The 15,590-nt window shown below is 46.1% G+C and overlaps 1 protein-coding gene across 1 annotated transcript in view; it reads left to right on the top strand.

Annotated features, from left to right (window-relative positions):
- The window catches only part of LOC138247176 (C-type lectin domain family 2 member B-like), a 45,818-nt gene extending 31,402 nt beyond the window's left edge, over nt 1-14,416 (top strand). Inside the window, exon 5 of the mRNA XM_069201921.1 lies at nt 14,153-14,416. Within this exon, the coding sequence (XP_069058022.1) occupies nt 14,153-14,267 (115 nt within the window). The 3' untranslated portion in view covers nt 14,268-14,416. The remainder of the gene's footprint in view (nt 1-14,152) is intronic.
- The last annotated feature ends 1,174 nt before the right edge of the window (nt 14,417-15,590 follow it).

Raw genomic sequence — 15,590 nt, 5'->3', positions numbered from 1 at the left:
GCTATCTATCGGAAGATTACGTCGGTATTGTTGCGTTCGGGATCGGTTTAGATAGAATCGACACCGCATCGAAGTTTGCAGAGCTCCGGTGCCCTTCGGGGTAGCTTTCGATCCCCCGTCGGGGCCTGGTTGGCCCGACCGCGTGTCAGACAACGCAGATGGAACGGACCCCGTTTCGTTTCTGTCCCAAATGCCACAACAAATACCCGTATTCAGACCAACATTTGGTCTGTAACCTGTGTCTCTCGCCTGAGCACAGTGAAGAGTCTTGCGAAGCCTGTCGTGCGTTCCGGTCCCGAAAGACACTCCGTGACCGTCGAGCCAGAAGACTTCAAATGGCGTCCACGCCGACAGCACACCGAGAGTTCGAGGAACAGGAGGAAGAGGAGGCCTTCTCGATCCACGAATCGGACTCCGAAGAATTCGACGATCAAAGAACTGTGAGTAAGACGTCGAAGGCAACACACAAGAAAAGTGACAAGGCCCAGGGGACGCCACTGCCACCAGGCCATGGCTCGACCCATAAATTCGGTGACCGACCGTCGGCACCGAAAAAGGCCGAAACAGTGCCGAGATCGTCCGACTCCGGTCGAGACACCGGCACGCAGCCTGCTCGGGACCGAGACAGTGCTGCTGAAAGGGATCGACTCCGAGATAGCGGTGCCGAGACGGGTCGACGCCGAGACAGTGGCACCGAGGAAGATCGTCGCCGAGACATTTCGGCTACAAAATCAAAAAGTCACCTCGGAGCCGAAAAAGAGTGCAGACAGGGTTTCGGTGCCAAAACGACCCGCAACCGACCCAGTTACCGGTTCCTACTCAGTGGAGCAATCACTGTCCTCTCAGATGCGAAAGCATAGATTTGAGGAAGAGTTGCAATCCACCGAAGTGGACCATACGCAGAAGCGTATTTTCATTCAGGAAGGAACAGGGAAAATAAGCACCCTTCCCCCAATTAGGAGGAAAAGGAGACTAGAGTTTCAAAAAGACCAATCGCCACAAACAAAAATGGCAAAAAAGGTAACTCCACCACCCTCTCCTCCACCTGTAACTGACGTTTCACCAGCACAAACTCCATCACGTTCCCCGGCTCACACCACCGCGAGCCAAGGTGACCAAGACCAAGACGCTTGGGACTTATATGACGCCCCAGTGTCGGACAACAGTCCAGAGGCGTATCCCACAAAGCCCTCACCACCAGAAGACAACACAGCTTATTCACAAGTGGTGGCCAGAGCGGCAGAGTTTCACAACGTAAACCTCCACTCAGAACCAGTCGAGGATGACTTCTTATTCAACACCCTCTCCTCCACCCACAGTTCCTACCAAAGCTTGCCTATGCTCCCAGGAATGCTTCGCCACGCAAAGGACATCTTCAAGGAGCCGGTCAAGAGTAGGGCAATAACACCAAGGGTGGAAAAGAAATATAAAGCGCCTCCCACAGACCCCGTTTTCATAACCTCACAGCTGCCACCAGATTCCGTCGTAGTGGGAGCAGCTCGCAAAAGAGCCAACTCCCACACATCTGGGGATGCACCACCCCCAGATAAAGAGAGCCGTAAGTTCGATGCAGCTGGAAAGAGAGTCGCAGTACAAGCTGCAAACCAGTCGCTAACTCCCAAGCACTACTTGCGCGCTATGACCGAGCCCATTGGGACGAGATGCAACACCTCATTGAGCATCTACCCAAGGAAATGCAAAAGAGGGCAAAACAGGTAGTTGAGGAAGGGCAGAACATATCAAATAATCAGATACGCTCCTCCATGGACGCAGCGGACACAGCTGCGAGAACAATTAACACATCTGTGACTATAAGGAGGCATGCATGGCTACGAACATCTGGTTTTAAAACAGAGATACAGCAGGCGGTGCTCAATATGCCATTCAACGAAAAAGAACTGTTCGGACCAGAGGTGGACACGGCAATTGAGAAACTGAAAAAAGACACTGACACTGCTAAAGCCATGGGCGCACTCTACTCCCCGCAGAGCAGAGGCACTTACAGCACCTTCCGCAAGACAACCTTTAGAGGGGGGTTTCGGGGTCAGGCCACACAAGCCAGCACCTCGCAGACAACACCGTCCAGCTACCAGGGACAGTATCAGAGGGGAGGATTTCGGGGCCAATACAGAGGACAATTCCCTAGGAATAGGGGAAGATTTCAAAGCCCCAAAACCCCTACAACCAAGCAGTGACTCACATGTCACTCATCCCCTCCACACAACACCAGTGGGGGGAAGAATAGGTCAGTATTACCAAGCATGGGAGGAAATAACTACAGACACTTGGGTCTTAGCAATTATCCAACATGGTTATTGCATAGAATTTCTACAAATCCCTCCAAACATACCACCAAAAGCACAGAATTTATCAAAACAACATTCAGACCTTCTGGAAACAGAAGTTCAAGCATTATTGCAAAAGAACGCAATAGAACTAGTACCACAAACACAAATAAACACAGGAGTTTATTCACTGTACTTCTTAATACCAAAAAAGGACAAAACACTGAGACCAATCCTAGACCTCAGAACACTAAACACCTACATCAAATCAGACCACTTTCACATGGTCACGCTACAAGAGGTGTTGCCATTGTTAAAGCAACAAGAGTACATGACAACCTTAGATCTCAAAGACGTGTATTTCCACATACCAATACATCCGTCGCACAGAAAATACCTCAGGTTTGTATTCAAAGGAATACATTACCAATTCAAAGTATTTCCGTTTGGTTTAACAACCGCGCCAAGAGTCTTTACAAAATGTCTAGCAGTAGTGGCTGCACACATCAGAAGGCAGCAAATACACGTATTCCCGTATCTAGACGACTGGCTAATCAAAACCGACTCACTGACAAGGTGCTCACACCACACAATTCAGGTCATACAAAATCTCCACAAACTCGGCTTCACCATCAATTATGCCAAATCACACATTCTGCCGTGCAAGGTACAACAATATCTAGGAGCCATAATAAACACAACAAAAGGATTAGCCACTCCAAGTCCACAGAGAATTCAAAACTTCACCAACATCATACAACGCATGTACCCAACACAGAGAATACAAGCAAAGATGATATTACAACTCCTAGGCATGATGTCCTCATGCATAGCCATTGTCCCGAACGCAAGATTGCACATGAGGCCCTTACAACAGTGCCTAGCATCGCAATGGTCACAAGCACAAGGTCACCTTCTAGATCTGGTGTTGATAGACCGCCAAACATACCTCTCGCTTCTATGGTGGAACAGTATAAATTTAAACAAAGGGCGGCCTTTCAAAGACCCAGTGCCACAATACGTAATAACAAAAGATGCTTCCATGACAGGGTGGGGAGCACACCTCGATCAACACAGCATACAAGGACAATGGGACGTACATCAAACAAAACTGCACATAAATCACCTAGAACTGCTAGCAGTTTTTCAAGCACTAAAAGTATTCCAACCAATCATAACTCACAAGTACATTCTTGTCAAAACAGACAACATGACAACAATGTATTATCTAAACAAACAGAGGGGGACACACTCACCACAGCTGAGCCTTCTAGCACAAAAGATATGGCGCTGGGCAATTCACAACCAAATTCGCCTAATAGCACAGTTTATTCCAGGAATCCAGAATCAACTTGCAGACAATCTCTCTCGATCACCAACAAGTCCACGAATGGGAAATTCACCCCCAAATTCTAAACACTTACTTCAAACTTTGGGGAACACCACAAATAGACTTATTTGCAACAAAGGAGAACGCAAAATGCCTAAACTTCGCATCCAGATACCCACACAGGCAGTCTCAAGACAATGCCCTATGGATGAACTGGTCAGGGATATTTGCGTACGCTTTTCCCCCTCTCCCTCTCATTCCATATCTAGTAAACAAATTGAGTCAAAACAAACTCCAACTCATACTGATAGCACCAACATGGGCAAGGCAACCTTGGTACACAACACTGCTAGACCTATCAGTAGTACCCCACGTCAAGTTGCCCAACAGGCCAGATCTGTTAACACAACACAAACAACAGATCAGGCATCCAAACCCAGCATCGCTGAATCTAGCAATCTGGCTCCTGAAATCTTAGAATTCGGACACTTAAACCTCACACAAGAATGTATGGAAGTCATAAAGCAAGCTAGAAGACCATCCACTAGACACTGTTATGCAAGCAAATGGAAAAGGTTTGTTTGCTACTGTTATCAGAATCAAATTCAACCATTACACGCATCTCCAAGGGATGTAGTGGGTTATTTACTACACTTACAAAAATTGAACCTGGCCTTCTCTTCCATTAAGATACACCTCGCAGCAATATCTGCATATCTGCAGATTACCCATTCAACTTCACTATTTAGAATACCTGTCATTAAAGCGTTTATGGAAGGCCTCAAAAGAATTATACCACCAAGGACACCACCCGTTCCTTCATGGAACCTTAACATCGTCTTAACAAGGCTCATGGGTCCACCCTTTGAACCTATGCATTCTTGCGAAATACAATTCCTTACCTGGAAGGTTGCATTTCTCATCGCCATCACATCTCTAAGAAGAGTAAGTGAGATTCAGGCGTTTACAATACAAGAACCTTTTATCCAACTACACAAAAATAAAGTAGTCCTAAGGACTAATCCAAAAGTTTTACCGAAGGTCATTTATCCATTCCACCTAAATCAAACGGTGGAACTACCAGTATTCTTCCCACAGCCAGATTCCGTAGCTGAGAGGGCACTACATACATTAGATGTCAAAAGAGCACTAATGTACTACATCGACAGAACAAAAGACATCAGAAAGACTAAACAACTATTTATTGCATTCCAAAAACCTCATGCAGGAAATCCAATATCAAAGCAAGGTATAGCCAGATGGATAGTTAAATGCATCCAAATCTGCTACCTTAAAGCAAAAAGACAGCTGCCCATTACACCAAGGGCACACTCAACAAGAAAGAAAGGCGCTAGCATGGCCTTCCTAGGAAATATTCCAATGCACGAAATTTGTAAGGCAGCCACATGGTCTACGCCTCACACATTTACCAAGCACTACTGTGTAGACGTGTTATCTGCACAACAAGCCACAGTAGGTCAAGCCGTGCTAAGAACCTTATTTCAAACTACTTCCACTCCTACAGGCTGAGCCACCGCTTTTGGGGAGATAACTGCTTACTAGTCTATGCAAAACATGTGTATCTACAGCAACAGATGCCATCGAACTGAAAATGTCACTTACCCAGTGTACATCTGTTCGTGGCATCAGTGCTGTAGATTCACATGTGCCCACCCGCCTCCCCGGGAGCCTGTAGCAGTTCGGAAGTTAGCTTAAGCTTTGTACATTTGTAAATATATTATTGAAACCGTAAATAGGTACATACTTAGTCACTCCATTGCATGGGCACTACTACTACAACACAACTCCTACCTCACCCTCTGCGGGGAAAACAATCGAAGATGGAGTCGACGCCCATGCGCAATGGAGACAAAAGGAGGAGTCACTCGGTCCCGTGACTCGAAAGACTTCTTCGAAGAAAAACAACTTGTAACACTCCGACCCAACACCAGATGGCGAGCTATGCAAAACATGTGAATCTACAGCGACTGATGCCACGAACAGATGTACACTGGGTAAGTGACATTTTCATTACCTTGTAGTTGGGGAATTTGTTCTTGCTTGTGTAGTCATGTGCATGTGGATTTGGTTACCTTTCAGGGTGTGTGTTACATGTGTGTATCTCACATGTATAGTGCTGTGCGCTTTCTTCCTTCTTTCCTGTCTTTCCTTTTCATTGTTTGTGTGGAGGAAGGGGGGAGTGTAGTATTATTAGCACAACTGTGTGTCAACCGTGTATTGGAGCCACTTAATATTTATTGCTTAACGAGTCTATGAACATGTCATCACTGCGTTCCATCCTTGTTTACCTTAGATCTTTAGAGCAGTGTTTCCCAAACTATGAGTAGCGACCCACTTGTGGGTCGTTAGCCGATTTCTGATGAGTCGTGAAAGTCCAAAAATAATTAAAGATGCCTTTAAATTATGTTTCTATCTTCTCACATTTGCTGTGTTTCAGGGACAGAGGTCAAATGTCAGGCTATGTCTTCTGATGGTATTATTTATATTTAACATAGGGATTGGCGATTACAAACTCCTCCCTTTGCAGTCAAATAAAGAAAAACAAAGTGAATTATGTTGCAAACTTGTTTGGGTTCATAAAGTTTGAAAGGAAAGGCTGTAGAATGTAATTGTTACATAACACACAACAAAATATAAATACATGTAAACAAACTGTGCACACTCATTAATTAGGAAAGTGAAAATGAAGTACTTTTTTAACATTTTTTTTTCGCAGTTTGGAAGTGGTGGAAACAAAGGTTTCATGGGATCAGAACAAACCAAGGCACTTTACTTGGTGATGCAGAAATAAATATTCACTGAAACCCCATTTCCACATATTATCATTTTTGTGCGATGTAGACATTGATGGTAAAAAACGCCTACCGCTGCAGTGACGGCCGCCAAAATACCGGCACTGCGGCTGCCGTCTGTCTCCCATATTATGAGCACTGCTGGACCTCCGCCACAAGAAGGGTGGAAATCCGGCAGTGTTCATGGTGGCGGACGGTGGTAAGGTGGCGCTGCTACCACCAGCTGCGCCACGGCAGTAGAACACCACCAGCCGTATTATGACAAGTAATATGCTGGCAGTAGCAGTGCCCCTTCCCGTTCCCTGCCGGAAGACCTCCTCGCTGAAGGTAAGTCAGACTTCCGACAGGGGAAGGGGGTGAGGGGGTGTTGTGTGTGTGTCTGAGTGTGTGCTTGAATGCGTCTGTGTGTGTTGTGGTGTTTGCGTCGTTGTGTGAGTAAATGCGTGTAAGAATGGTGAGGTGAGTGCATGTCTGCATATCAGTGTGATTGTGTTTAAGAATGTGTGCAAGCAGGTCTGGAAGTATGCATGTATGAATGCGTGTATGCGAGAGTGAATGATTGGGCATATGTGTGGTGCGTGTCTGTGTGCGTGTATTGAGGGGTGATGACCGGAGGGATGTGGGTGTGTGTGTTTGAATCAGGGGTGTATTTCAATGTCGGGTGGGGGGGGGGTTAGTGTGTGTATTGAGGAGTGGGGGGGCTTTGGATGAAGGGGGGTGGGCCGCGTCAGGTGTGTGTTGGGGGTGGGGGGGGGGAGTCACCTACCGGTGACACTGAAGGAATTCCCTGTCAGCAGTAGGGCCTACTGCCATAGTTTTGGTGGAGATTGATGTGTAGTACCACCAGCCTGTTGGTGGTACTACCGGCACATTAACACTCACCGCCGGGGTCCTAATGACCCCATATGTCTGTGCAAATTTAGTGGCCATTTCAATGGAAATATGCTGTCTGAAAATAACAAGGCGCTATCACACAATGCTTCAGTTATAATAGAACATTGCCCGCCTGATGGCAATTAAAGCTAGGTGGGTCGCAAAAGCTTGTCGTAGTAAAACAAGGGTCTTGGCTCGAAAACTTTGCACTGGTTGTTCCTAGTCGGATGCTGTTGTGGTTCCTAACCTACAGGTGTCACGGCGTTTGCTGCTGAATAAAGTAAGTCTTTCAAGATTTAGCTGCCTTTTTTCCTGAGGTTATGACACTCGTCCTACCCCTGGGACGTCCTGTCCCACTAACTACAGTCGATGCACTTTCCCACTAAAACGTGGAAGGAATCTGGGAGGTGCAAGAAAACTGTGATCAGTACATCTCTAGTTGTCTGTACGTACATTACAGTTGTGACCAAAGCAGGCGCCCCTTAAAGTATCATTTTAGGGCGAATCATGTATAAAGTCTGACTTAACAGAACACTTGTCTGTAAGAAGTATTGTTAAGTTGTTGCTCCTTTTTTCACACGTTGATCCATGAGTAGGAACATGCAGGGCTTTATTTGCCTGTGGATAAAAAATAGTTTTCATTCCTGAGGCAAATTCTCTCTTCTCCATGTTTGATACTTAAACCAAACAGAAGCATAACTAATTAACTACTACTTTTCATCGAGCAAGATTCGCATCTTTTCTCTTAGGTAGCGTTATTTGTTTATTGGAGGAGCAGGTGTTCTCTGACCCATGCTGTTGCCAAGAGGTGTTCCGCAGCCTGCCAGCATTACTGAGCTGGAATGGTGCGCTTCAACAAGTCACCGGCAGGTGACGCTCTGTGCCGTAGTTCAGTTACAGAGAGGCAATTCATGCTTACATTTTCTGTATTTCAAGGGTGCAGGATGGCACACCATTACCATTTTAGGTCGAGTGTGCAAGCACATGACCTGTTGTAATCTATTTCTAGGCTTTTAACCACCACATGCCCTTCGCTATCATGGGCCTGCCTTTAAAAAACCCATTTTCATTGGTAAACGTTTTACGTTTGTCCAGGACGGACCCTGTTACATGGATAATTGCACGTTTGCCGATACATTACTGCAAGCAAAGGTATTTTGTCTTTTCCTGTCTTTCCTTTGTGCTCATGCTCATGGCGGCCTTTGGTGCTTTGAATCAGCTCACTTATGTCAACTGTTTTACTTTTCAATTTCAATGTATGTGGCAAGAAAAGTCCAGTAAGGAATTTACAACGCTAATAGGTCTAACCCGAGCAAACACGAGACCCATTGCATTGCAAATGGTTGTTGTAGCCTAAATTCATTGCTGCAATATAGATAGTGCCACAGACTTGCGCTTTCTGCCTCTAGGCACATTTCCAGGTTTCTCTACTCAGTATAATCTAGTCCTTTAAAACATTATTCGCTGGCAAGGCTAGGCGTGCTATCGCTGATGCTTGGTTATTTAGTGTTTCTACTGCATATCATCCAGATATCATTTATGCATTAAACCCTAATAGACGCCAGGAACTGGCTCATTATTGTGTAAGGTCTAGATATATATTTAGTGTTCCTGCCCAGGCGTGCAGTGTGGGTCTGCAGTCAGCGGTCACTTACTGTATTTACTTATTTCATTTAGAGTTTTACTTATTTAATCCCATTAGGTATCCTGCAGGGCTGTTCTTCTGTCCTGCATCATTGCCACCAGAGAGACCGCAACAACTCCCCAATCACAATCCAGGCACTAAGGCCCTCATTCTGACCCTGGCGGTCTTTGACCGCCAGGGCGGAGGACCGCGGGAGCACCGCCGACAAGCCGGCGGTGCTCCAATGGGGATTCCGACCGCGGCGGTAAAGCCGCGGTCGGACCGGCACCACTGGCGGGGTCCCGCCAGTGTACCGCGGCCCCATTGAATCCTCCGCGGCGGCGCAGCTTGCTGCACCGCCGCGGGGATTCCGACCCCCTCTACCGCCATCCAGATCCCGGCGGTCGGACCGCCGAGATCCGGATGGCGGTAGGGGGGGTCGCGGGGCCCCTGGGGGCCCCTGCAGTGCCCATGCCACTGGCATGGGCATTGCAGGGGCCCCCGTAAGAGGGCCCCTACATGTATTTCACTGTCTGCTGCGCAGACAGTGAAATACGCGACGGGTGCAACTGCACCCGTCGCACAGCTTCCACTCCGCCGGCTCGATTCCGAGCCGGCTTCATCGTGGAAGCCTCTTTCCCGCTGGGCTGGCTGGCGGTCTGAAGGAGACCGCCCGCCAGCCCAGCGGGAAAGTCAGAATTACCGCCGCGGTCTTTCGACCGCGGAACGGTAACCTGACGGCGGGACTTTGGCGGGCGGCCTCCGCCACCCGCCAAGGTCAGAATGAGGGCCTAAGTCTTTAATCCATCCACATACTCACTCACCGGTCGAATGGCTCACTGTCCCACTCGCAACACTGCACACAAATGGGATAATGCATGAAGAACCTTAACGCATAGTTAGACCTATTGTCCTACAGCCATTCCTTGTGGCACCGCTATTGCCACCGGTGACAGATTGGTGCCACTGGTTACACACCACACATGGTGGAACCTGATCACATCACCGTGCCACGTTCTCGTCTCCCTTCACTTTCCAGAGATTTCCAGTCTGGTGGGCATATGAAGGTGCAAGGACGTTGAGGAAGCAGGAAGAACACGCATTATTAAAATGTATATTACCGCAGGAAAGTAATTTTTTGATACTTGAAAGATTCTCCAGCAATACCAAACGACAATCTGCATGTGGAGGCTTTAGACGGCCAACTAGAAGAGAAGCGCCCCACAACCTTTGAGGCGCAGCTTCTTCCTCCTCAACAGAGTTGGAGCAGCACCAGAGTCGCCCCCACTGAGGCATAGGACACGTTCTTGATTGAAACAAAGGGCACATTGTCAACCATAGACAGCGAGATTGAGACATGAACAATGTGACCTGATCTTATGTTTCAGCGTCTGGACAAGCAGACCCCTAGAATGGATATAAATATACATTGTGTTGTTGAATCATTGCTCATTGGGAAATGGATGTTTTTGTGGAGAAGCTGTTCACTGATGTGTTCTGAAAAGAGCTCACCGGTCTGTGGCTCCTGGGGCACAGGTGGGTGCTCTAGGAAGGCCTATACTCGCTGGGATGCAAAGCTGCAGAGACCGAGAGAGTGCTGGATCTGACAATCTACCATGTGCTGTCTTCAGATGCCTTTTTACTGAACTTCACTGTGAATGAAGACTAGGCTAGGCGAGCTTATGCTGCAGATGAAGAAACAGGAAATATTATTTAATAATAGATGCTACATCTTGCCAAGCTGAAGGTAATGCTGCAAGGAAAATCCTACATTTTTATTTTCCCACTCTGTAAAGACAAGGAGTGTGCCTCTGCAACACTCCAAGAGGAAGCAACGGGGAACAGCTTTCAACTCTCTGACAACTACTTACTCTGATTGCATCTAGTTAGCCATTTTCTTAGAGGGATTGTTTACACACTGCTGCTGAAGCTCTCCTTCTCACTGTATTTTGATGACAAGTTGCTTGCACCATTACATTCCCAGCCATCTTCATGTTGTGTAAAGAACCTGCTGCTGCCTCTTCGCCTCCCCGATGCCTAGAGCGAAACAGCATCATAACATCCAGGGGATCTGATTTCTTTTTTATTTCATGATTAATGTGGGGGTGCTGTGTAGCACTGAGAAGTTTGGGGTTGGTGTGTATGGGGAGGAAACAGGGCTGTTAATGATGTTACTCGTTTGGGATGGCAATTAGGCCATCTTATGCTTAGTAAAAGAAAGGTTCACATCGTGCTATGGTACCTAACCTTAGTCACCCTGCACAAGTAGATCCACTTTTAACAGGGTTGCCTGGAATGTTATGGGGACTACCAATACACAAAATGAGAGACAAGTGTTGGCCTATTCAGTGTAGCGTGGTGTTGCTCAGTGCAGGAGACCCACCTGGCAAAGCATAGGGAGCAAACGCAAACATCAGCTCATAATTGGGGAACTGTAGGACTTTACTCCACACTCTGGGTATGCAGGAGTTGCGAAGCAGAACACCCCGTTCCACCAGCTACATGTAATCGAAGATACTTAAGAGCATTAGATGATGGTCCAAGGGCTGTTGGGGCTTACCCACATCACTTGTGAACGTCTATGGCCCTGATGTGAACTCTATGACATACTATCAGATGGTCCTCACAACGTGCCTTCAGCTATCTGCCCGTACTATGACATGAGGGCAGGACTTTAACTTAGCAATGGCCGAGCTTCTAGATGGATGGTCAGCTCGGCCACCAATAGCAGCAACTAAGACACTGACACAGTTAATGACGCAGCATGCTTTATTGGGCACTAGAGGTAAGGGGAAGAAAGAAGTTGCTCATTCCATTCTTCTGTTAACAGTACCTCCTCCTTCCTGAACTAGCGGCTTGGAACTCGGGATGTAAGCAATTTAAATTTCTCAGTTGAACATCTGGCACTGTCAATCGGTCCTACCCCTGTGCTAATACAACGCTCCACCCCACCCCCAGGGCCCATATGCACACCTTTGTGTGGGGTGGTTACCTTGCACTACTTTTATTTACATAGGGTTTTAAGAGAGACATAGAGGGTGCTCACAGCAGAATGTTACTGTGGGTGTGAGCACCAGCAGTAGGTGCTTTATGGAGCCTTGAAAGCATACTAATGGGGAGAGTGCGTGAGAACTCACCTCTGCCTATTTGAGTCTAAATTAAAAGAATTTAAGGGTGATAGAGTATTGCCAGAAATAAATGTCATCCCTAAATATAGGGCAGTCCGAGACCATGAAGCATTGTTCTGCGGTGTAAGAAATAGGGTCACTTGTAGAGGGGGTGAAACACTACTCAAGCTGCAACCACAGTACTTCTCAGGGTGAATGTAACTTGTGCTCACCCTCTGGCAGCGTGGCACAGAGCAGTCAGGCTTAATTTAGAAGCAGTGTGAAAAGTATTTGTGCAATACTTCAAACAGTAATAGGATGTAGACACCACACAAAAAAGCATCTCATACCAGATTAGATGAATAGAGTAATTTTTTATAAAAAGAACAAGGCCAGAAGGACCAGAGAGATGCAGTTTTAAGTATTTTAGTGCAGAAAGCACCAAACTGCAGAAAGCACCAAGTGTGGGATCTGGTTGCGCCGGACCAATACAAAGCCACAACTTCCGGCCAACTGTGAGGGAGCTCGGGCCGCCAGCTGGACCCAGTTAGGCCGGCGGAACAAAACTACCTTCAAGAGGGAAGATAATTTATTTCTTCTTAGATTTCGATGGACTGGTTACTCCGTCACAATAGTGACGGATAGCCCGTTCGCCAAAATATACATCCCGTAGGCCATAGAGGGATTTATATTTTGTCAGACAGGCCGTCTGTCACCACTGTGTCGGAGTAACTCGTCCACCGAAATCTCAATCAGGCCCTAAATCATTTAGGGCCAGATTACATCTTTGGAGGAAGGTGTTAATCCGTCCCAAATGTGACGGATATACCACCAGCCGTATTACGAGTTCCACAGGATATAATGGACTCGTAATACGGCTGGTGGTATATCCATCACATTTGGGACGGATTAACACCTTCCTCCAAAGTTGTAATCGGGCCCTTAGTCTTTGCCTCCTGTTACCAACCAATGTTACTAAGAGGAATCCCTCTGGGGCTGAGCGTACTCCCGCCCGCCACACCCGTTTCAAGCACGTATCAAAGTGAAATGTGAGGTCACAAGGGGACGGGGTCACATTAGCCTGTACAACAGCTTGTCCTGTTCCATTTTGGTCTGAGTTGCAAAGATCTAACTCTCAAATTGTACGAGTGATTAAAGACTGAATTTAATCTGGCCAAGGCTTTTTAAAATGTTTTCAGTTAAGGGTTTATTTTATTAACATTCCTTCTCAGAATACAAATGCATTCAAAGCATTGCATTTTTAAATGTTATTCTCGGTACATAAATTCCATCTACTTGAAATTTGTATATATTTCTGCTCAGTGACAGACTTGCTGGTAACTGATCTGAAGGGGATGTCAAGGAAATAACAGAAGCAGTTTTTGTCTATTTTATTGGTAAGAGTCACATCAAATTCAGACCCGCTGCACCGAGGCTAAACAACACTGCATTTTTTTTTTTTATGATTACTATCTCTTTCCATCTAGAATAACGAAATGGCAAAAAGTAATTAACTCACTAGATGCTGTACGCAGTTCCTAAATAGGATACACATGTTTGAGATGTGCCCTCCACCAGCTGAATTTTGGGTGGGTGTCTTTAACAAACCTCAAAAGTTACTGATGAAAGACCTTACTTCACAGTTCGTTTTTGTCCGTCTTCTAGAGAAATTGATTCCTTTTGTGGCTGCTCCTCCTCAGACCTTAAAACCTGGGTAGCAGTAGGATCTGGAATTACCTTATTCGGAAGAGTTTGAGGAGCATCAGTGAAGCCTATTTGAGTATCCAGATGGCAGTAAGAACATTAGCTTTCATAAACCCCCAACAAATCTGCAGCCAATTTTTAGGGCTGCACCAAATGCTGATGAGAAGGATTTGCTCTCTGACCAGTGTTTTTCAAATTGTCTTTTGTCTTCTTCCTTCCACTAAATACACTGAATGTATTGCCCGGTTGTGTGCTCTTTAGTGACTGTTCGCAGTTTGCAGGATTCTTTTGTGTTTTTTTCTTTTCTTGTTATCCGTTTTGATTCTCAAGAAATAATAAGAGAAATGACACTGTAATGGAGTGTGGTCATATGATTTGGTATGACATTAACATTACTTATTTTATTTTTGTTTCAGGTTCGTGGTTGAGGGGGATTCAGATTGTGCCTACCTAAATGAGGTAGCAGTTGGCTCTGGTCGCTGCTATAACAAGAGGAACTGGGTTTGCACCAAGAAACAATGGAAGAGCTGATGGTCTACTGGTTGCAGCTATCCACCTTCAAGAGTTGTAGGATCATTGAGTACATTTTACTGGTGTGTGGGCATCTGTTCAGGCTTGAACACTATGGGGGTTATTCTAACTTTGGAGGAGTGTTAATCCGTCCCAAAAGTGACGGTAAAGTGACGGATATACCACCAGCCGTATTACGAGTTCCATAGGATATAATGGACTCGTAATACGGCTGGTGGTAAATCCGTCACTTTTCCGTCACTTTTGGGACGGATTAACACCTCCTCCAAAGTTAGAATAACCCCCTATGTCCATTATTTAGGTCCTACGGATATCCCATCCGCCGTATTACAGTTCCATTCTTTGGTAGGCAAATCGTAAAACGACAGACGGAATGTTGTGTCGGGTTTGTGATGGAGTAACCCGTCCACCAAACTCTACATCAGACCGGAAGTCTTTTTATATGTATAAAACTGACTATGGACTCTGTGCATATATCTGCAGTTGCTCCACTTGTACTGGATTTTTTATCACTTATCTTTTACTGGGACTATCTCCTGGATTGAAAAGAAAAACAAATGTTTCCAACTTTTTTCCCTGAACTAGGTTTGTTCAGATGGTTGTTCTTGAAAGTGCATTGCCCTTTTTCAGGAAGCCTGACTTCTGTCACAGTCATTGTTTTTAAAATAGCCACTAACTTGCATTGAAGCTAGACAGAGCTGTCTGTCTGCTGTTGCACAGTGTCACCTCCACTGTTTTGCAGTTAACGACAGACTGAGAACATCAGAGTCGTTTTGCTTTTTTCCCCCATCACTACACAGCCTCTTGAAAGTTATTTTCTGAAGGATGCTTGTAACTACTATTTTCTCATCTTTTTGAATACCCCCTGGTGCCAGTCTAGACCTGGAGAATTTCCTCAGCAGTTCCCTTGGGCATCGGTACCTGGCAATGTGCATTTCGTGATGTTGGTTCCCCTGCATAACCACCACCTCTGCAAGCTTCCAAGGTGGATTCAAAACTTGCTCCCTCAAATTCTGTCTGCCAAAAATGTACATTTACAATTTGCATTTTTTTTTCCAGAATGCAAGGGACTTGCATTCTTCTAAGGCCTCGGGGTCAAACCGTGCAAGGATTGCCACAAACAAATGTCAGTGAGAGACCTACCCAAAGTCTGTCTCTGGTGTTTGAACTCATCTGGGTTGTACAGCAAACAGCTGAGGTTTTGATGGCATAGACATGTTATCGTTCCTTAGGTAAAACCCACAAGTGCTCTCAAAATAATGGGGCCAATCAAAGAAGCAAAAGAAATTGAGACAGGGCTTCCCGTCATCCCACCATCCCACC

Source organism: Pleurodeles waltl, chromosome 7 (genome assembly GCF_031143425.1).
Source record: "Pleurodeles waltl isolate 20211129_DDA chromosome 7, aPleWal1.hap1.20221129, whole genome shotgun sequence".
NCBI lineage: Eukaryota > Metazoa > Chordata > Amphibia > Caudata > Salamandridae > Pleurodeles > Pleurodeles waltl.
The sequence above is the reverse complement of the archived record's forward strand: the minus strand, read 5'-3'. Positions and strand labels throughout refer to the sequence as shown.